General features: G+C 37.6%; 4 protein-coding genes and 2 pseudogenes across 4 annotated transcripts; all 6 read left to right on the top strand.

Annotated features, from left to right (window-relative positions):
• The first annotated feature begins 906 nt into the window (after positions 1-906).
• LOC147289533 (Embryo-specific protein 3, (ATS3)) lies at positions 907-2497 on the top strand. Its single transcript, XM_086237236.1, has 3 exons — positions 907-1106; positions 1199-1306; positions 2048-2497. The coding sequence occupies exons 1-3, from the start codon at positions 990-992 to the stop codon at positions 2369-2371; spliced, it is 549 nt and encodes a 182-aa protein (XP_086093362.1). The 5' UTR covers positions 907-989; the 3' UTR covers positions 2372-2497.
• Positions 2498-2963: 466 nt separating this feature from the next.
• On the top strand, positions 2964-7819 carry PRH75 (DEAD box RNA helicase (PRH75)). The gene is made up of 14 exons (XM_086237750.1): positions 2964-3596; positions 3764-3898; positions 3991-4131; positions 4234-4345; positions 4798-4868; positions 5023-5177; positions 5287-5398; positions 5611-5712; positions 5789-5849; positions 5946-6114; positions 6192-6288; positions 6404-6498; positions 6961-7094; positions 7223-7819. The coding sequence occupies exons 1-14, from the start codon at positions 3138-3140 to the stop codon at positions 7435-7437; spliced, it is 2058 nt and encodes a 685-aa protein (XP_086093876.1). The 5' UTR covers positions 2964-3137; the 3' UTR covers positions 7438-7819.
• A 431-nt stretch (positions 7820-8250) lies between these two features.
• On the top strand, positions 8251-11455 carry LOC147289531 (Peptidase family M48 family protein). Its single transcript, XM_086238380.1, has 3 exons — positions 8251-9403; positions 9538-9686; positions 11032-11455. Exons 1-3 carry the CDS (start codon positions 8465-8467, stop codon positions 11279-11281), a joined length of 1338 nt encoding a protein of 445 aa, XP_086094506.1. The 5' UTR covers positions 8251-8464; the 3' UTR covers positions 11282-11455.
• A 38-nt stretch (positions 11456-11493) lies between these two features.
• On the top strand, positions 11494-13359 carry LOC147289530 (pentatricopeptide repeat-containing protein At5g66520 pseudogene; annotated as a pseudogene).
• A 910-nt stretch (positions 13360-14269) lies between these two features.
• LOC147289529 (cytochrome P450 704C1-like) lies at positions 14270-16839 on the top strand. The gene is made up of 6 exons (XM_086234847.1): positions 14270-14653; positions 15166-15381; positions 15467-15757; positions 15839-16159; positions 16303-16506; positions 16642-16839. Exons 1-6 carry the CDS (start codon positions 14345-14347, stop codon positions 16837-16839), a joined length of 1539 nt encoding a protein of 512 aa, XP_086090973.1. The 5' UTR covers positions 14270-14344.
• Positions 16840-18059: 1220 nt separating this feature from the next.
• LOC147289528 (cytochrome P450 704C1-like) lies at positions 18060-20359 on the top strand (annotated as a pseudogene).
• Positions 20360-20447: the final 88 nt, after the last annotated feature.

The raw sequence follows: 20447 nt of genomic DNA, 5'->3' as shown, positions 1-20447 counted from the left end.
CTTGACCCATGATATGAGTTTTTGACTTTGGGATTACTCGTTGGAGAAGAAAACCCAGATATGGGTTTCCGACTCTTGGAATTATAACAAATATGAGTTTCTAACTTTGGGAATAATGAGTGAGAGATAAAGAGAAAGAAAGAGAGAGAGAGAGAGAGAGAGAGAGAGAGATAAGTTGTATACATGTTCATCATTTTCATTGATGTGCAGTGGGTAAGGTGATAATGGGGCTGAGAGGAGAGATCTCAGTTCAACAATGAGATGAGATATGTAATGAAATTGGAACATGTATATCAGAGATAATTTTGTTCGAAAATAGCCACAAAAAAAAAAAATTAAATTTAGACATGAGAGTAAAAAAAATGTAAGTTTGATATGAAAATGAGTTATTTTACAAAATTTCCCAAAATTGTACATGGTTAATGAAAGGTTGCATATAACTTTATCATTTTTGCAGTCTTTATTCGCCATTGATTCGTTTATGAAAGAATTAATTTATTTACCGATTATATTATGTGATATATTGACGTGGTGTTACATATTTACACATATTATAATTTGGTTTAATTTATACACTACATATTTATACATATTATAATTTGATTTAATTTATACACTTCGCTAATAATGTGTGTCAATGTGACACATAAAAATTTGAGTGTCACTATTATGACTACTCCAAAATACTTTCTTGACCACCCTCCTCATTTAAGAAAGGGTATACCATAATTGCATTAAATATTTAAAAAAAAAAAAGTTCAAATAATCTCTGTTTAATTCACATATTGTATTTAAGAAAAATTAGGGAACTAGACGGAATTGACCTTGGCTCCAATCTCCTTATTTGTCTTGATGGATATAAATGATTCACTTTTTAGTCCATTACATTATTTCTAAAACGAGAAATCCACAAAATTTTTTTGCTCATGACGCATGGTATTCTTTGACTCCTCTCCCCATTTCGCAAGTCACATTCTTTCTGGGGAAAAATGAAGAAAGCGCTCTCTCTTCTGCTCCAAGTTGCTTTCATCTTCACGCTTTCAGAAGCCAAATTAAGCATCATACAGCCTCAAGTGGCCAAAGACTTCAGCGTCAGCCATGCACAGGTACAACAATCTTTGAAACAAACCTCTATACTTTAATTTTTGTTATTTTTTATGAAGTTTTTATTAATACTTTCGATTTTTTCATACCAAAGACTGCGGGGACTTGTTCGTATACGGTGGTTATAACCACAAGCTGCTCGTCAACGAGATACACAAGGGATCAGATCAGTATTTCATTTGGGGATGCTTATGGCAACCAGGTTTGTCTCTCTAACTTCTCAATTTTGCCTGTAAATTTATTAGGGAAGAGGGCTAATTCTATTATTTGAAGGAATTGCGTATAGAAAACAAGCGCACAAATGGGTATCTTAGAGAACAAGCCATGAATTGTGAATCAAAATTTGGATTTATTTTGGAATTTTAGGCCAACCCATTTTTTGAAATTGAAACCTAAGTAATGGGTAATTGATTTTTAAGTAAATTTCCATCAGGATTATACAGGGTTTTGGGGTCAAACGAGGCATAATGAAATTACTATGCAAAGATGACTGGTTTTTCAGAAATTATAGAATTAACATTTTTACATGGAAAAGATCATTATCCCCTCAACTTCAGTTACATCACGACCTATGTCTCTAACTTCTGGAAAGATGAGTGATTTTGCATTAGGATATTTCGAAACCTATTTGGTAGAACTACTGTAGAAGTATGTCTCTAACTTTTATTTAGAACACGATGAGACCAATGGAAAGCAATTGGGTTCTAACTAAGTTTAAGAAACAAAAAAGCAAAAGTTATTTTCTTAGTCCCACAGTAAATGTATCATTTGCTAGTGGAAAGTGGAAACTGCAAAGTGAGCTTGTATAAAGTTTGAGTCTAATGTTTTTTCTCTTGATGAAAGAGCTTAATGTGTTAAAAGAAAAAACCAATGGATTGGTATTACTTTGGTGGCATTGCATTATACAAATACAACTAAACTCAGAATCATATTTTCTTGTCAGATTTATGCACCGCGATTGGATGATCCATCTTCGAAGGCGTTTGAAGGGTGTTCTACAGATACATTTGAGGTGTATGGACCCTGTGCATACCAAATCTGCTATTTGTATGTCTATAGAACTGGACCTGATGGTTGGAAGCCTGAGAGTGTGAAAATATATGGTCACAATTCCAGGGCTGTTACATTTGTCTACAACACCTTCATTCCCAGTGATCTTTGGTACGGCTTTAATTTGTGCCAGAATTCTTCCTCTTCAAACCAACAATCTGCTCTCAGATGGTTTATGTATGCGATAGTTGGGCTTCTTGTCTTGCTTCTCTTGTAATTTTGTAGTTTCCCATGCCCCTACAGGTTTTTTAAGTTTTTCTATGACAGTATTTTAGAAAAAAGGTTGTATGTTACTTATAAATTGGCCAATTGGGCGACATATATACATTATTATCATTAGATTAATGTCTAGTATTTTTTTGGGGTTAACAGAGCAACAACTAACCACTGATGTAGGAATGATTTTAAAGTAGTATGGGCTGAATTTTCTTTTTGTGGGCTGTGGATTTTTGGGCTGAGCCATGTTATTGCCCAACCATAACATCATATAGAAGGAGTGGGCATCCCAAGTTCTTGGACTAAAAGTCTAGAACAATGAAAGAAAATATTGGACGCCACGACGTCGTAATACAGTCTTGCTCGCTTTCAATAGTATTCCGCCACGTTTCCTTTTTTTTTTTTGGTGCCAAAGCTTTGACCACTGCCAACTGGCACCTTGTGTGCTGCCGTACGCTAGATATTTTCAACTGACGAGCACATAAGAAAGAATCGAAATCCAACGGTCAGAAACCAAAATTAGACGCGGTTCATAATCCAACGGCTCAAGAAGCCTCTACCGCTAAAACCATAAAAGCGCAAAACCCTAATTTCTTCGTCCTCTTGCTTTCTCCTGCTTATGCAACTCACTGCCACAACCTTCAGTAGCAGGAGAAACCCCGCCCCCCTCTTTCTTTTTCTCGCGCGCACACTCGCTTTATATACACCATAAAACCTGCAAACCCTAATTCATTCGTCTTCACAAACGTTTCTCTCTCTAGAAAGCTATGCCTTCCATAGATGTCTCCGATTATGTGCTCTCAGCGAGTCCCAAAGAGAAGAAGGAGAAGAAGATGAAAAAGTCGAAAGACGAAACCCTACAAACTGACTCGCCGATCAGCGAGAAGAAGGCCAAGAAGCTGAAGAAGCGAAAGGCCTCGGATGATGCGGATGAGGATAGGAGCGAGACGAGCTCGGAGCTCGGCGAGCCCGTGAATGCGAAGAGTAACGGCTCAGAGGTACAGAAGGCGAAGAAGAAAACGAAGAAGGCCAAGGTGGAGGAGCAAGAGGAGCCAAAGTCAAAGGTTGAGAATGACCCGAATGCGGTCTCGCGGTTTCGGATTTCCGAGCCGTTGAGGGCCAAGTTAAAGGAGAAGGGGATTGAGTCCTTGTTCTCCATTCAGGCGATGACCTTCGATACCATTTTGGATGGGTCCGACTTGGTGGGTCGGGCTCGCACTGGACAGGTAGTAAATTAGTATTTTTTATTCTATGCTTAATTTATTTACTAATAGTTAGCATGTTTGGCGTTCATTGTTTTGGGTTATGTTTAACGGAGTGGAATGTTTTGCATTTTAATGGAATTTTTATTTTGTTTCTAAATTGTATACTTTATTGTTTTGCAATGTTGCAGGGTAAAACTCTGGCTTTTGTGTTGCCCATCTTGGAGTCCTTAACAAATGGGCCTGCAAAACCATTTAGAAAGACTGGGTATGGTAGGGCTCCAAGTGTTATCGTACTTTTACCCACTAGGGAATTGGCCAAACAGGTATGTTTAATTCATTGCGGACCTTAATGCTTGCAGTGTTGTTGACTTGTTGGTTTGATAGTATCCACTTTGACAATTTTTGTTTGATTCAGGTTTTTTCGGACTTTGAATTTTATGGTGGTGCATTGGGGTTAGTATCATGCTGCGTATATGGAGGATCTCCCTACGGGGCTCAAGAACATAAGTTAAAGAGAGGAGTTGATATCGTTATTGGAACACCTGGCCGTATAAAGGTATTGGGTATTTTCCACTATAATTGAGCTCTTGTGCTAGGTTTGCTGTAGACTTGTCATAATCCTGCTTTCTCCAAATTAATTTTTGAAATTTTGGTGTAGGATCATATAGAGAGGGGCAATATTGACTTGAGCACTTTGAAGTTTCGGGTCCTTGATGAAGCTGATGAAATGCTGAGGATGGGGTTCGTTGATGATGTTGAACTCATTCTAGGTATTCATTTGCAGAAATGTTAACGCCTTTTTTTTATACCATGTTTTTGTTTAGAAACAGTGCGCTGTTTCTATTGTGAAATTAGAAGATTTTGGTTAGTACAAATTACGAGTGTTTTTTAAATTGTACATATCCATCGGAAACTCTAGATTATCTTATCTTTGTGTTTTGCAATTTGTCTTTTACTATTTGAGTGGTGTCAAATAATTTTCTTTTGCGTTTTGGCGGTCATTTTTCTCCTTGAGTACAGTTTATAGGCAGGGGATAATTGGATTTTTAAAATTTTCTACGAGGTTACTTATTCTTGCCAAATTTCTGTGTCAAACTGTGATTGCAGCTAAACATTTTCTAAAATGTTACGAATAGTGTGCCACATTTTAACTTCTCTTTGAGTTGGTTGGTGGTAAAAGTTTTATATGGCAATAACTATTCTCTCTTAATTGGATTTTCAGGCAAGGTTGGGGATGTAAGTAAAGTTCAAACGCTTCTCTTCAGTGCAACATTGCCAAGTTGGGTGAAAAATGTTAGTATCTTACCCGATCTTGAATTTTGATGTCTTTTTGAATTCAGTTCTTATACCTGAAACATGTTTTATGAATAATGGATTTTGTTGTGATATTGGATTTCCTCCCTTCCACCCTTGGCACATATCAATGATATTTGATTTTTCTTTTCAGATTTCTTCTAGGTTTCTTAAATCAAATAAGCAAACTGCAGATCTGGTGGGTAATGAAAAAATGAAGGCCAGCATTAATGTTAGGCATATTGTTCTTCCCTGCTCTAGTTCAGCAAGAGCACAACTTATTCCTGATATCATTCGTTGTTATAGCAGGTTTCTGTTTTTATATTGAAGAGTTACCATGTGCATTTATTTTTAGTTTTGGTGATAAATTTTTTGAATGATTTTCCTCATGTTTCCAAATTGTATGTTTCTGATTTAGTGGAGGCCGCACAATCATTTTCACTGAGACAAAGGATTCTGCTTCTCAACTTTCTGAGTTGCTGCCTGGAGCACGAGCGTTGCATGGGGACATACAGCAGGGTCAACGCGAGGTAAGTTGTTTAAATACATACTTTTTGTTCTGTTTCTGTACAATTTTGGATGACTTTTTGGGTTTCCCACTCTTAAAAAAAAAGAATTTACTGAAGTATGCAATTTCAGGGTCCTTGACTGTACTTTTGATAATTCTTTTTAATAAAGCTCATATTTGTTGTTTCTCTAATCCCAGAATCCGTTTTGTCCCTATGGCTTCTGTTACTTTCAGGTCACACTTGCTGGTTTCAGGTCTGGCAAGTTCTTGACATTAGTAGCTACTAATGTGGCAGCACGTGGATTGGATATCAATGACGTACAATTAATTATCCAGGTCTGTTGTGTGCATATTTGGAACCTTCGTAATATTTATCCATCTCAGTTACTTACGTTTATTGTTTACGGTTCAGTGTGAACCTCCACGTGATGTAGAAGACTATATCCATCGATCTGGACGCACAGGGAGAGCAGGTAGATCTTGAAAATTTTGGCCCTTAATGACTTGTATCTTTGGTATTGAATGGCTGTGGTTTTATGAGGTACTTAGGGGTGTGTCATTATTTTCAGGCAATACTGGAGTAGCTGTAATGCTTTTTGATCCCAGAAGATCAAATATATCAAAAATTGAAAGAGAATCTGGGGTGAAATTTGAACATATATCTGCTCCTCAGCCGGTTGATGTTGCCAAAGCTGTAGGTCATAATGCGGCAGAAATGATTACCCAAATATCCGATAGGTATACTTGACATTGTGATGTTTGTTACATTTTGATGTGATCAGGTTCAGATATTAATACATTTTTTTTAATTGCAGTGTAATTCCTGCTTTCAAGTCTGTTGCTGAGGACCTACTTAACACCTCTGGCCTATCTGCAGTAGATCTACTGGCAAAAGCACTTGCTAAGGCTGCTGTGAGCATTGCTTCTTTACATTTGTTTCTTATGTAATTAAAAAAAATATAAATGTCATTTGATTTCTCTCTTTTTATTAACTGCTTAAAACTCTGGCTTATTGTATGGTGTTCAGGGCTACACCGAAATAAAGAAAAGATCACTTCTCTCCTCTATGGAGAATCATGTCACAGTACTCCTTGAGGCTGGAAAACCTATTTACTCACCCTCGTAAGCGCTAATCACTTTATACCTGTTTTATTTTCATGCCTTGTGCACAGTTAATACTAAAAGAAGGATATGTGCTCATTGCTGCCCTGCTCTTTGGTTTTTATTTTCATATTTGAATGCATGCAGTCTGTTGTTAATGATGGGTACTAAATGGTAGTCTTAGTAAAAGTCACAATGTTGCTTTGTCATTCTGACACCCCAAGAACTGTAAATATATACATATCCTCATGAATTCCTATATGAACTTAAATGGTTGGTTTATATGGTTACTGGTAATCTTTTCACAGTTGAACTAATTCAACCATTGATATGGTTCTTTTAATAAATTGTTTTTTAAAGTAAATAAGATTGGCCTTTCAGTGGGTTTCTGGTTAACCCTTCTTTTTATTGTTTTAGCATTAGTTTTTAACTTGTTGCATGTTGCTCATGTTTGACTCTTGATTTCCACCAACCTTGTCTCAGTTTTGCTTATGGGGTATTGAGGAGGTTCTTGCCTGAGGAGAAGGTTGAGTCAGTAAAGGGCATGGCGCTAACAGCTGATGGAAATGGTGCAGTATTTGATGTAGCAGCTGAAGATTTGGATATGTTTCTTGCTGGTACTATTCTTTTCATTATCTCAATGCGACCATCATGGGTGTGCAAAATTGTTGTCCATTCTTATCAAGCACCATCACTTGTCTTAAGTCGGATTACTATACTTGTATTCTCTGTATTTTGGTTGCAGGTCAGGAAAATGCAGCTAATGTGAGCTTAGAGGTGTTGCAGTCATTGCCGGAATTACAAGAAAATGAAGCAAGGGGTGGAAGATTTGGCGGTGGTGGTGGCCGTGGGGGAAGATTCGGCAGGGGTGGTGGTGGTTTTTCTGACCGAAGAAATGATAGATTTGGCAGGGGTGGTGGTGGTGGCAGAGGTCGCAGCAACTATGGCAATAAATGGTGAATCAAGTAACCTGTCATGAGCAACTAATAATAACAAGGGTTGCATGTACAATGGTTGAAGTGGTTAAGGGACGCAATCGATGTGGAGGCAGGAACATATTTGACAATGAAGAAAATATTCAGTAGAGGGCCCTGATTGGCTCATTATAGGATTATTCTTTTTGCTTATACCGTAATCTGTCAACCTTTTCTCTATTTTATTGTTGAAGTTTTGTTCTTGTTTACTTGGCTACGGTTTCTTTTTGTTTTTTAAAATTTATTTTCTTTTTATAGTGGATGGAGATTTTCCTTGTTTACCCGTCTGTTTCTCTAGTTGGTGAAAATGTAAGACCCCTTTCGAATATGTACTTTTATTTATTTGCTAAAGAGTATTTTATTTGTCATCTTGGTGAGAGATTATATATTTATATGTAATTAGCATTATGTCATAGCTTTAATCTTAGTTTTTGTTAGTAGGATTTTTCATTCAGATAAATTGCTGGTAATTTTAAGCGTGCGTGTCGGTGTGCTCAATCCAGAATCTCATTAAAGGCACTGACATGCAAGAATAGGCAGTAGAAAGCCTCCATGATTTTCCAACCTCCCATTGTCACCAAGAGTAAATCAGTCGATGAACTTATTTTGTTCTCAGTCCAAAAAGAAGCTATATTTTTCAATGGAGTATCCTCTCAGAGTGAGATGGGCTTCATGGTGAGACCTGCTTCATGAAGCCCACCTCCACCCATAAGGCCTTTATAGTGAGTGGCCCACTGTTGAGAATTAAACCCAGGAATTACCTGACCATGACCAATGGTCCAATACCGATGCTTGGGAGTTGGGGCTCATGCTCTTTCAGACACGACAATCCGCCCTGACTCCCTCCGAGTCTTCCAGCTCTTTCTTAGACAACCGCTTTGCTTTTTCAGCTTATTGTATTTTCCCTATTATTCTTCCAGAGCTTAAACACAAAAGACCAAGCCAAGTTTATCATTGAAATTTCAAATCCGTTTAAAAAGTTTCTCTTTTTTAAATTTTAGACGCTGTTCATCATGGCATATTACAGAAGAGCAAAGCTTGCACTCGATGCATTTCGCGGTTTAACATGCAGGATTGTACCAAAACCTTTACCTAGGGAATCCAGTTCAAGACTTTGCACAACTGAGTTTTCGATTTTGGCGTCCAATAAAGCTAAGTTTTCTGGGTCTTCTTCGTATTCTATTTTACAGAGATCAATTCCACTACTTGGACTTAAAAGAGCGCAGTCCAGTCCCTTTCTTGGTTGTGCCAAGAGACACTACTATGTGGATCGGTACCGCGTACAACATTTTAGTCCGAGAGGGTACCGTAAGTGGTTTCAGAATCCTAGATACGTGTTTATTTTGGTTCTGGTGGGTTCTGGGGTTGTTGTCACTGTGTATTTTGGGAATTTAGAGACTATTCCTTACACCAAACGAAGGCATTTTGTGATTTTGTCGAAATCCTTGGAGAAGAAACTTGGAGAGTCACAATTTGAGGAAATGAAAGCCAGTTTTAAAGGGAGAACATTGCCTGCTATACACCCAGATAGTTTGCGAGTTAGATTGATTTCCAAGTATATAATCCAGGCATTGGAAAGAGGGTTAAGTCATGAGCAGATGTGGAGGGACTTGGATTATGCGTCCGAGAACGTCGAGGCGGCACATGAGGGTAGTGGGCGTGACACTTTGATGGCGTTGATGACGAGTGAAGAGGGAAAGGTGGAAGGCAAGTGGTCCCGTGAGGATGAGATTCTTGATGATAAATGGGTTGAGCAGAGTAGGAAAAGGGGTCATGAGCGAGGTTCTCAAGCTGCGACTTCACATTTGGATGGTTATAATTGGGAGGTTTTGGTGGTGGACGATCCTATGGTCAATGCATTTTGCTTGCCCGGTGGGAAGATTGTGGTCTTCACAGGGTTGCTCAAACACTTTAGAAGTGATGCTGAGATAGCTACCATAATTGGTCATGAGGTATGAAGATTTATTGTTTGGTTCTTTTTTTGCTGTCCATGCAATTTTTGTATGTAGCTGTTATGATGAGGATTTGATTAATTAGTTTAAAAATTTTGTGAAAAAGTTCTTTTTTGGGTCGTGATTAAAACTAGGTTGGGCATGCTGTCGCTCGACATTCTGCAGAGAGCATTACAAAGAACCTGTGGTTTGCAATCCTGCAATTGATACTTTACCAGTTTTTTATGCCCGATGTTGTCAACACAATGTCCAATCTTTTCTTAAGGCTTCCTTTTTCCCGAAGGTACAATGGAGTTCTTTATCTTTTACGTTCTACCCTTTTTTAGTTATAATATCATGATTATGATTTTACTGTATGATCCTTGTTAGTGTTTGCTCGTTCTGATACTTGAGGAGGCTGCATGCCCGGTCTGGTTGCAAATATAGATGGCATGGCATCTTGTTATTTATTTCATCCTGAATGTTTTGGCTTGCATACTTGACTTGACGTGTCTACAGGTTATATTTGTTTACCTCTTTAACACGTGGAATCTCCCTAAAATGGTTTGTGAGCCTTACGAAATCTTTTAACACTGTGACTTAATGCAAAAACAAACTTATACTATTTGAGGTTTCCTGTTTAATTGTTCCAAACAATGGATTCATTTTGGTCTTGGAATGTGTTCAATATGAGATGCTTGCTATATAGTTATGTGGTTAATTAAATTGGATATGTAACCATGTGAACAGTAAAAAACCATGGGTTTCCAGCAAATGGCAAGAAGGGAAGTAAGTGTATTTGTTACAAAGACCCTTGATACTCCCAGTCACAAAACTAGATCGTCTAGTTGCATGATATTTTTTGAGTTTTTGACCACTAATGCTTCCTTCCACTGTTTTGAGTGATCTCCAATATTACCTTCTCTCAAGTTGTCAATGATAAGGTTCTTCCATCTCCATGGTGTACTGTGAAATGACATACTGTTGGGAATGGTGTTGTTGATACTTACTTTAAAGTTCCATTGAATTCCTCTTTATATTATCGTTAGTAGTGATTCATGCTCGTTTTTGTTCACTTCTTTTGCCTCAAATAATATTTATTTGTTATACATCTGTGACTGGTATACATTCAGTGATTCACTCTCTTGCTAAATGTAATTTCACTTTCTTGCTTCTGACCATTCGAGATTTCATTTGGTTTCTCAAGGATTTTCATTGTTTTTTGTGAAATGAACCAAACTGCATCTACAATGCTTCACACCATATAATGTTGTTTGTTCATTTGGGTTGAAATTCTATAATGCTTCACACTATAACTAAACCTTGTGGACAGACAATGACTTGTTCTGCTATTTGTCTTATTTTGGAATGCAATAAAGTTGGGCAAAAGAAGAATAAAGATGGTGTTGGTACTTATTGCAGTGGTAACTTTTCCATAATCTAATGTATAGTTTTGAGCGTACGAGTAGTCATTTGGTAATGGCATTTAAAATAGTTGAATAGGTTTATTGTTTATGAACCTACTCAATGTGAGGATTCTTTGGATTTGTTGGGATGTGTATATAATTTTGTTATTATGCTGATAGCTTGACATAATAGTGAACTTGGACCAATTATTTTCCATGCTCTCACATTCTGGTGCTCATTAGGATGGAAATGGAAGCGGATTACATTGGGCTGCTGTTGCTCGCTTCTGCTGGATTTGATCCTAGAGTGGCTCCAACTGTGTACGAGAAGTTAGGCAAGATATCCGGTGAATCTGCACTGAGAGATTATCTTTCTACCCATCCATCTGGGAAAAAGAGAGCTCAATTGCTGGCTCAAGCTAAGATTATGGAAGAAGCACTTGCCATATACCGGGATGCAATAGCTGGACGTGGAGTTGAAGGTTTTCTGTAGGACTGTCCGTACATCACCATGCAACTACTGCCAGAGTCTCATTCTTTTTTAGTTTATTTTTAAAGACGATCCCTCTAACTGTATATTTGCGGTTGGATTTCAGCTGTTTTGTTGATTTTAGTGTAACCAGAAATGTACACAAAAATTTGCTGAAATGTACAAAGAAATGTGAAATATGCTGTTATCTTTGCTTTCTATGCTTGCTGCTTTGGATGGTTGTTAAGAATAAAAACTTGAGCTTCCTTCAAAAAATTATGAAGTCTCAGCGCCCAAATTTGAATCTTTGTGTATTCCTGAGAATGATAGACACCCAAATGCCTCGGAACACAATCCTGCACTTACTCAAAGAATGCAAGAACGTGAGAGAGCTTAAACAAATCCATACCCAAATCATAAAGTCTCCATTTTTACGAAAAGATGACCAATCTTTTCTCGTTACTCGTCTCCTTTTCTTCTGCGCCATTTCTGATTCGGGTTCTCACAAATACGCCACTGATGTTTTTCAAGTCATAAAGAATCCGAATCTCTATGTTTATAACGTCATGATCAGAGCATATGCAGGTAAAAAATGCAGTGGTGGGGATGAACCTCTTTCTTTTGGGTCCTTGTTGTTTTATAAGCAAATGCTTTTGAATGGCACTACGCCTAATTGCCTCACTTTTCCATTCCTTGTAAAGGAATGTACGAGTAGGGTTGATAGTGGCAATGGCCGGAGCTTTCATGCCCAAGTTGTCAAGTATGGGTTTGACAATGATGTTTTTGTTCAGAATTCATTGATGAGTATGTATTCTGCATGTGGGTTTGTGAGTAGTGCGCGTAAGTTGTTTGATGTAATGCTGGATAGGGATGTTGTTTCCTGGAACTCGATGATTAAGGGGTATTTGAGAAGTGGGAATTTTGATGAGGCATTGAATCTTTTTCGGAAGATGAACAAGAGAAACATTTTTACTTGGAATTCCATGATAACGGGGTTCGTTCAAGGTGGTCGGCCTAAGGAGGCCTTGGAACTTTTTCACGAAATGCAGGTCACCAGTTGTGATATGGTTAGACCGGATAAGATTACAATTGCTAGTGTCCTAGCAGCTTGTGCTGATCTCGGTGCAATTGATCATGGGATATGGGTGCATGGGTACCTGAGGAGAAGTGGCCTGGAGAGTGATGTGGTTATTGGAACAGCTCTGGTTGACATGTATGGTAAATGCGGGTGTGTGGAAAAAGCTTACGAGGTCTTTAAGGAAATGCCGCAGAAGGACACTTTGGCATGGACAGCCATGATTTCAGTGTTTGCTCTCCATGGGTTTGGCAATGAGGCTTTTGATCTTTTTAAACAGATGGAAACAACTGGGGTGAAGCCAAACCATGTGACATTTGTTGGGCTATTGTCGGCTTGTGCTCATTCTGGTTTGGTAGAGAAAGGTCGCTGGTGTTTTGATGTAATGAAACGTGTTTACTTAATCGAACCACAGGTCCATCACTATGCATCCATGGTTGATATACTTAGCCGGGCTGGGCTAATTGAAGAGGCAGAAAGGTTCATACGAAGCATGCCAATGAAGCCAGATGTGTTTGTTTGGGGTGCATTACTTGGAGGCTGTCAAATACATGGAAAGGTCGAGTTAGGAGAAAGAGTGGCACAATATTTAATTGATTTGGAACCTCTAAACCATGCTTTTTATGTCAACTTGTGTGATATATATGCCAAAGCTGGTAGATTTACTGACGTGAAGAGAGTTAAGTCGTTAATGAACAAAAGAGGGATCAAAAAGGAAGTCGCAGGCTGTAGCATGATTGAAATCGATGGGGTTGTTGTTGAATTCTCAGTGAGAGGGTCACCTGATGTTGTAATGGAGGAGATATTTTGGCTCTTGAATAAGTTGAATAATGATGTCTAGATAAAGGCATGTGCTTCGCTGAATAACTGTAATGAGAATAATAAGAAGTCAGTTGGGGTGCAGTTTTGTGATGATATGGAGGTATCTGTCTGTTTTCAAACAAATTGTGTCATATGTAAGCGGAGGAGAAACTATGATTTTGCTCTATGAGAAGTTAAGCATCGATATCATGGTTTTTGAAGCGCTCTTATGGAATGAACTCTCTTGTGGAAGAAATTTCCGGAGGTACGCTATAATATTCAGGCCCTTATTGATTATCGTGTATGATTCATCTTATATTTTAACTAAACCATATGTTATAGTCAGTGTTATTCCGACCATCCTAAACTGCTGAGTTGACCATCTTATTTCAAAATTTCAACTTTACCTTTAAAATAAAAAATTTCAATTTTGTTCGTCGGTTCATTCGACAGTTATTTACCGAAATATTTATGGTCATTCGACAGTTATCTGTTGAATATTGGTAGATTATTCGGTAGATAACCACCAAATAGAAATAAAAAAGACATTTGACAGTTATCTGTTGAAATTTGTGTTTATTCGACACTTATCTGCCGAATATTGGTAAATATTTCGGTAGATGACTACCGAATAAATCTAGGTGATTTTATTATGTTTTTGTAATAAAGGGTAAAATAAAAAAAAATTAGATAAAATTTATTAAGTTAGTCAACTCAGCAGGTAAGAATGGTCTGGATAGCCTCACTTTGTGTTATATCGCGAAACAAAGCTTTCATAGTTGTGGCTTTTAAAATTGATTATTTGTCTGAAAAACTCATGTCGATATAATAAAAAAGAAAGTGTTAGAAGTAAAGAAAATAAATACTATTATATTATCATGCGGTGGGATCCAAACTGGCTGGATAAGGACATGACCCATGAAAATTTGGCCAGCCAAGTGATATCCATTCAATCTTCTACGCATTATGGAATACAAAGCTTGTAGCCAACTTTAGAGTTTAGCTAGCCTCAACGCCTATTCGAGTCAGGCAGGCTTAACGGTCAGGTAGCTATCATAGCTTGTTTCTATTCCAATCCTTTAGTAGAGCCCTTGCTTGTTGTTCAATCCCTTCAGACCTGAATATTGGGACAGTGGTACAAACACACTCTTCTCCTCTATATATGATACAAGTGTTTCTTTTCCTCCGGATATATATTCTTCATCATCCCCATGAGTGTCATGGATTTTCTTTCCACTACCTTACCTCTAATAGCGATGAGTTTAGCAGTAGTTTTAGTTATATTTATGATTGGACACCACACCAGAAGATTGCATGAGAAGAAAAAGAAATACCATCCTGTTGCCGGAACAGTCTTAAACCAGCTGATCAACTTCCCTAGGCTGCACCATTACATGACTGAGCTTGGATGCAAACACAAAACTTACAGGTTGCTTGGCTTGTTCAGAAATGAGGTTTACACCACAGATCCTGCAAATGTTGAATACATCCTCAAAACAAACTTTGCAAACTATGGCAAGGTATGATATCAGGCTAAAGGAAGAACTTCATGTTATTAGAAAATTTCCAAAATAGTTTTTATGTCACACATTGGAAGAAAGAACAGTTTAATGAGTTAATAAGTGCAAATTAAACTGTCTACTACTAGAGTTCACTTGAGTTGCCTAGAAGTTGTAGCCATAGATAACTGCCAAACCTCCCCTTCCTGTGATAACACTCTAAGATTCTATACTTATAACTGAAGATAGCCGAAGTTTAATTGAAAAGATCAGCCAATTTTCAGATGAACAACAATAACTATGACAAAAGATTTTTCATGATACATAACTTGAATGACGTGGCGATTGAGGTGTAATGAAGAGATTCTATGGCGGTGTGCTTCATACATCCAAATATACAATGTCTTAGGAATGTAAATGTTTGAATATTCTAGGGTTTTAATATAATTACATTATGTGTCATTCAAGTTAAAAATCACCAAAGTTATCTAATATAACAGTCTAATAGAAATCCAATCTCTGTCCTGCTGTACGGGTTGTATCACCACAGCATTTTGTCAGATCTTGTGGGTGATGGGATCTTCACTGTGGATGGGGAAAGATGGCGACATCAGAGGAAGGTATCGAGCTATGAATTATCAACGAAAATAATGAGAGACTTCAGCAATGCAGTCTTCAAAACCAATGCAGTAAAACTTGCTCGGATAATTTCTGAAGCTGCAACCTGCGACCAAGCAATAGAGATCCAAGTAAGTTTGCAATGTTCCAATAATCACATAGCATTGTCATTTCCTTTGTTTTGAAAACTATATTAATAGTGGTGTTTGTTGGAAGGATTTGTTTATGAAAACATCCTTAGATTCAGTCGTCAAGATTCTCCTTGGTATCGAACTAGACACCATGCGTGGAGCAAATGAAGAAAGTGCCCAGTTTTCCAATGCTTTTGATGATGCAAACGAAATTACCCTGTATCGGTATGTTGATTTCTCCTGGAAGATCAAACGGTTCTTAAACATTGGTTCAGAAGCAGTACTAAGGAACAATATCAAAGTGATAGACCAATTTGTGTATAAATTAATCAAAAGCAAGATTGAAACAGTCCATAATTCAGAAGATGAGCTACCTGTGAGTAACCTTTCAGGCCATCTGTTTTTTTAGATTGAATTTTTTTTCTATTAATATTAATTTAATGTGGATGCATGGTAGTTAAAGAAACGAGACTTTATTTCAAGGTTTTTGGAATTGAGAGAGACTGATCCAAAGTACATAAAAGACATGATCCTCAGTTTTATTGTTGCCGGAAAAGACACAACGGCTAGCGCTCTTTCATGGTTTCTTTATATGCTCTGCAAACATCTTCATATTCAAGAAAAGATCGCACAGGAAGTTAGAGAAGCAACAAATCTGAAAGATAATGCAAGCATTATTGAGCTTGCAGCCAGCCTTACTGAAAAAGCCCTTGACAAAATGCAATATCTCCATGCAGCTTTGACTGAGACACTCAGACTCTACCCAGCAGTTCCCGTGGTAATTTAACATTTTAGATCTAATGCATGAATGCAATGTAAAACAACAATTGCAAGGTTAAGCTGATATACATAACACTGCCTGGCTTTGCGGAATCTGAATTGTTTATTACTTTTTAACAAGTTTATATGATGGTATCATAGGATGCGAAGCTTTGTTTTGCTGATGATACCTGGCCAGATGGATGTAGTGTCAGAAAAGGGGATATGGTGGCATACCAACCTTATGCCATGGGCAGGATGAAGTTTTTATGGGGTGATGATGCTGAAGAATTTTGGCCAGAGAGATGGCTCGACGAAAATGGCCTTTTCCAGCAAGAAAGCCCTTTCAAATTCACAGCCTTTCAGGTAAGAAAAAATATCGATATCACTCGCTCTGGCTACATTTATTAAAATTAAAAAAGCAAAGGAAGATAAGCATGTTTTTTGTGTGGAAAGAACCCCTAAATTATGTGAATTCTGAAAAAATTTGCGATTACACAGGCAGGTCCAAGAATTTGTCTTGGAAAGGAATTTGCTTATAGGCAGATGAAGATCATTTCTGCTGTGCTTTTAGGCAGCTTCATATTCAAGCTGAGTGATGAGAAAAAAGAGGTCAATTACAGGACCATGATCACCCTACATATTGATGGGGGTCTTTATGTGCTAGCCTCGCCAAGATTGGGGAATGTAAGACTTTAGATATCCTACATAGTTGAACTGTACTTTAGGTAATAATGTATTGCTCCTTATAAAAGAGGACTCTTCCTGTACGCAAATAATGAGAGACTTGTGTCCTGTTGTGGATGCGCAACAACTTGTCGGTGATAACTGATAAGCATTATTGTTTACTAAATAAAACTACGACACCTTCTTTTAGACATTGATTTTCGAATTGAGGTGGTGTTCTCTATCCATAATGATTATTTTGGTTACAAATACTCTCCTTCAATACACACTAAACCACCTGAAGAAGAAAATTGAATTATATATCTAAACTGAAATGGGAATGTTAAGCTATTTGTTTGAGTAACTGGAAAGCTGAAATGGGAATGAAATGCTTTTTTATGTCAACTTGTGTGATATATATAATATCTATATGCCAAAGCTGGTAGATTTAATGACTTGAAGAGAATTAGGTCGTTAAAAGGAAGTCGCAGGCTGTAGCATGATTGAAATGGATGGGGTTGTTGTTGAATTCTCTTTGAGAGGGTCACCTGATGTTGTAATGGAGGTGATATTGTGGGTCTTGAATTAGTTGAATAATGATATTTAGATAGAAAAGCTTGTGATTCGCTGAATCACTGTAATGAGAATCATGAAATGTCAGTTGGGGGTATCTGTTTGTTTCAAACGAATATGTAAGCGGATGAGAAACTGTTATTGTCCTCTCTGAGAAGTTAAGCACCATTATCATTGTTTTTGTAGCACCCTTGTGGAATGAACTCTCTTGCTGGAAGACACTCCTGAGTTACCGTACTCGCTATCATTTTCAAGCCCTTATCCTTATCCTTCTCAATTATCATGCATGATTTGTATTTTATTTTCACTGAATCCGTCATATAGCTATCAAAGCCTGTTTTAGAAAGAAAAAAAAAAGTCAACCAAGTGAACTATCAGCCCCAATCGTTTGGTAGACTGGCTTAACCCTAAATTAAGCCTTAATGCCTATTCTAGTCAGACAGGCTTAACCGTCAGGTAGCTATCTAGCCTGTTTTATGCTAACTTATAAAATAAGCCATCAGGTAGCTATTATAGCCTGGCTTCATTTGTTTGTTGCTTAACCACTTCTCAGACCTAAATTGTGGGCATGTGGCACAAACACCCTCTTCCTCCGCTATATATGAAACAAGTGTTTCTTTTCCTCCGGCTATATGTACTTTCTAACATACCATTGATTACATATATTCTTCATCATCCTTATGAGTGTCATGGACTTTCTTTTCACTCCCTTACCTCCAATAGCAATAAGGTTAGCGGTAATACTAGTGATATTTATGATTGGACACCATACCAGAAGATTGCGTGAGAAGAAAAATAAATACCATCCTGTTGCTGGAACAGTCTTAAACCAACTGATCAACTTCCCTAGGCTGCACCATTACATGACTGAGCTTGGTCGCAAACACTGAACTTACAGGTTGCTTGGCTTGTTCAGAAATGAGGTTTACACTACAGATCCTGCAAATGTTGAATACATCCTCAAAACAAACTTTGCAAACTATGGCAAGGTATATTATCAGGATAGAGGAAGAATTTCATGTCATTAGAAAATTTGCAAAATAGTTTTTATGTCACACATTGGAAGACAGAACAGTTTAATGAGTTTATAAGTGCTAATTAAACTGTCAACTACTAGAGAAGCTCACTTGAGTAAGGTGTAATGTGTGGCATGGACAGTGAGAGCAAGCCTAGAATTTTACTTATAACCCTTAGCACACCAATTCTAACTAGTGGTGAGGACAAATATTGTACTAAGAAAGTAAAAGAAAGTTAAAAATCACCAAAGTTATCTAATATAATATATTAACAGAAGCTCCAATTTCTGAACTGCTGCAGGGTTTCTACCAATACAGCATTTTGACAGATCTTGGGGGCGATGGGATCTTCACTGTGGATGGAGAAAAATGGGTGCATCAGAAGGTATCGAGCTATGAATTATCAACGAAAAATGAGAGACTTCAGCAGTGCAGTGTTTAAAACCAATGCAGTAAAACTTGCCTGGATAATTTCTGAATCTGCAACCTCCGACCAAGCAATTGAGATCCAAGTAAGTTTGCAATGTTTCAATAATCACATAACATTGTTATTTCATTTATTTCGCAAATACATTAATCTTGGTGTTTGTTGAAAGGATTTGTTTATGAAAACATCCTTAGATTCAGTCGTCAAGGTTCTCCTTGGTATCGAACTAAACACAATGCATGGAACAAATGAAGAAAGTACCCGGTTTTCCAATGCTTTTGATGAAGCAAGTGAAATGACCCTGTATCAGTATGTTGATTTCTCCTGGAAGATTAAACGGTTCTTAAACATTGGCTCAGAAGCAGTGCTAAGGAATAGTATCAAAGTGATAGATCAATTTTTGTATAAATTAATCAAAAGCAAGATTGAAACAGTCCATAATTCAGAAGATGAGCTACCTGTGAGTTACCTTCCAGGCCATCTGTTTGTTCCAGATTGAATTAATTTAGTATTATTATTAATATAATGTGGATGAATGGCAGTTAAAGAAACAAGACATTATTCAAGGCTTTTGGAACTGAGAGAGACTGATCCAAAGTACTTAAGAGACATGATCCTCAGTTTAATTGTTGCTGGAAAAGACACAACGGCTAGTGCTCTTTCATGGTTTGTTTATATGCTCTGCAAGCATCTTCATATACAAGAAAAGATTGCACAGGAAGTTAGAGAAGCAACAAATCTGAAAGATAATTGAAGCATTGATGAGTTTGCAGCCAGCCTTAGTGAAGAAGCCCTTGACAGAATGCTATATCTCCTTGCAGCTTTGACTGAGACACTCAGACTCTACCCTGCAGTTCCAGTGGTAATTTAACATTTTAAATCTATTGCATGATGTACAAGCACAATTGCAAGGTTAAGCTGATATATATAGCACTCCCTGGCTTTTCTGAACTTGAATCATTTATTACCTTTTTAACATTTTTGTGAGATGTTGTCATAGGATACAAAGATTTGTTTTTCTGATGATACCTGGCCAGATGGATATAGTGTCAAAAAAGGAGATATGGTGGAATACCAACCTTATGCGATGGGCAGGATGAAGCTTTTGTGGGGTGATGATGCAGAAGAATTTCGGCCAGAGAGATGGCTTGACGAAAATGGCCTTTTCTAGGAAGAAAGCCCTTTCAAATTCACAGCCTTCCAGGTAAGAAAAAAATATTGATATCACTCACTCTGGCACTGGCACAATTTGTCAAAAAAACAAAGGAAGATAAGCATGTTGTTTGTCCACAGAATCGCTAAATTATTGGAATTCTGAATAGATTTTGTGATTACACAGGCGGGTTCAAGAATTTGTCTAGGAAAGGAAGTTGCTTATAGGCAGATGAAGATCTTTTCAGCTGTGCTTTTAGGCAACTACATATTCAAGCTAAGTGATAAGAAAAAAGAGGTCAATTACAGGACCATGATCCTCCTCCATATTGATGGGGGTCTTTATGTGCATGCATCTCCAAGATTGGGGCATGTAAGACCTTAGATATACTACAGAGTTTAACTGTATCACTATAAAACAAGACTCTTCCTGTACGTAAATAATGGGAGACTTGCATCCTGTTGTGGATGCG

Source organism: Dryas octopetala, chromosome 3 (assembly GCF_963921425.1).
Source record: "Dryas octopetala chromosome 3, drDryOcto1.1, whole genome shotgun sequence".
NCBI lineage: Eukaryota > Viridiplantae > Streptophyta > Magnoliopsida > Rosales > Rosaceae > Dryas > Dryas octopetala.
The sequence above is the reverse complement of the archived record's forward strand: the minus strand, read 5'-3'. Positions and strand labels throughout refer to the sequence as shown.

Excerpts from the sequence above, each read along its gene's own strand:
- LOC147289533 (XM_086237236.1), top strand. The coding sequence starts at position 990 with ATGAAGAAAGCGCTCTCTCTTCTGCTCCAAGTTGCTTTCATCTTCACG. Across the intron at positions 1,107-1,198 it reads TCAGCGTCAGCCATGCACAG|ACTGCGGGGACTTGTTCGTA; the intron begins GTACAACAATCT and ends TTCATACCAAAG. Across the intron at positions 1,307-2,047 it reads GGGATGCTTATGGCAACCAG|ATTTATGCACCGCGATTGGA; the intron begins GTTTGTCTCTCT and ends TTTTCTTGTCAG.
- PRH75 (XM_086237750.1), top strand. The coding sequence starts at position 3,138 with ATGCCTTCCATAGATGTCTCCGATTATGTGCTCTCAGCGAGTCCCAAA. Across the intron at positions 3,899-3,990 it reads CTAGGGAATTGGCCAAACAG|GTTTTTTCGGACTTTGAATT; the intron begins GTATGTTTAATT and ends TGTTTGATTCAG. Across the intron at positions 5,178-5,286 it reads ATCATTCGTTGTTATAGCAG|TGGAGGCCGCACAATCATTT; the intron begins GTTTCTGTTTTT and ends TTTCTGATTTAG.
- LOC147289531 (XM_086238380.1), top strand. The coding sequence starts at position 8,465 with ATGGCATATTACAGAAGAGCAAAGCTTGCACTCGATGCATTTCGCGGT. Across the intron at positions 9,404-9,537 it reads CTACCATAATTGGTCATGAG|GTTGGGCATGCTGTCGCTCG; the intron begins GTATGAAGATTT and ends GATTAAAACTAG. Across the intron at positions 9,687-11,031 it reads AGGCTTCCTTTTTCCCGAAG|GATGGAAATGGAAGCGGATT; the intron begins GTACAATGGAGT and ends GGTGCTCATTAG.
- LOC147289529 (XM_086234847.1), top strand. The coding sequence starts at position 14,345 with ATGAGTGTCATGGATTTTCTTTCCACTACCTTACCTCTAATAGCGATG. Across the intron at positions 14,654-15,165 it reads ACTTTGCAAACTATGGCAAG|GGGTTGTATCACCACAGCAT; the intron begins GTATGATATCAG and ends GTCCTGCTGTAC. Across the intron at positions 15,382-15,466 it reads ACCAAGCAATAGAGATCCAA|GATTTGTTTATGAAAACATC; the intron begins GTAAGTTTGCAA and ends GTTTGTTGGAAG.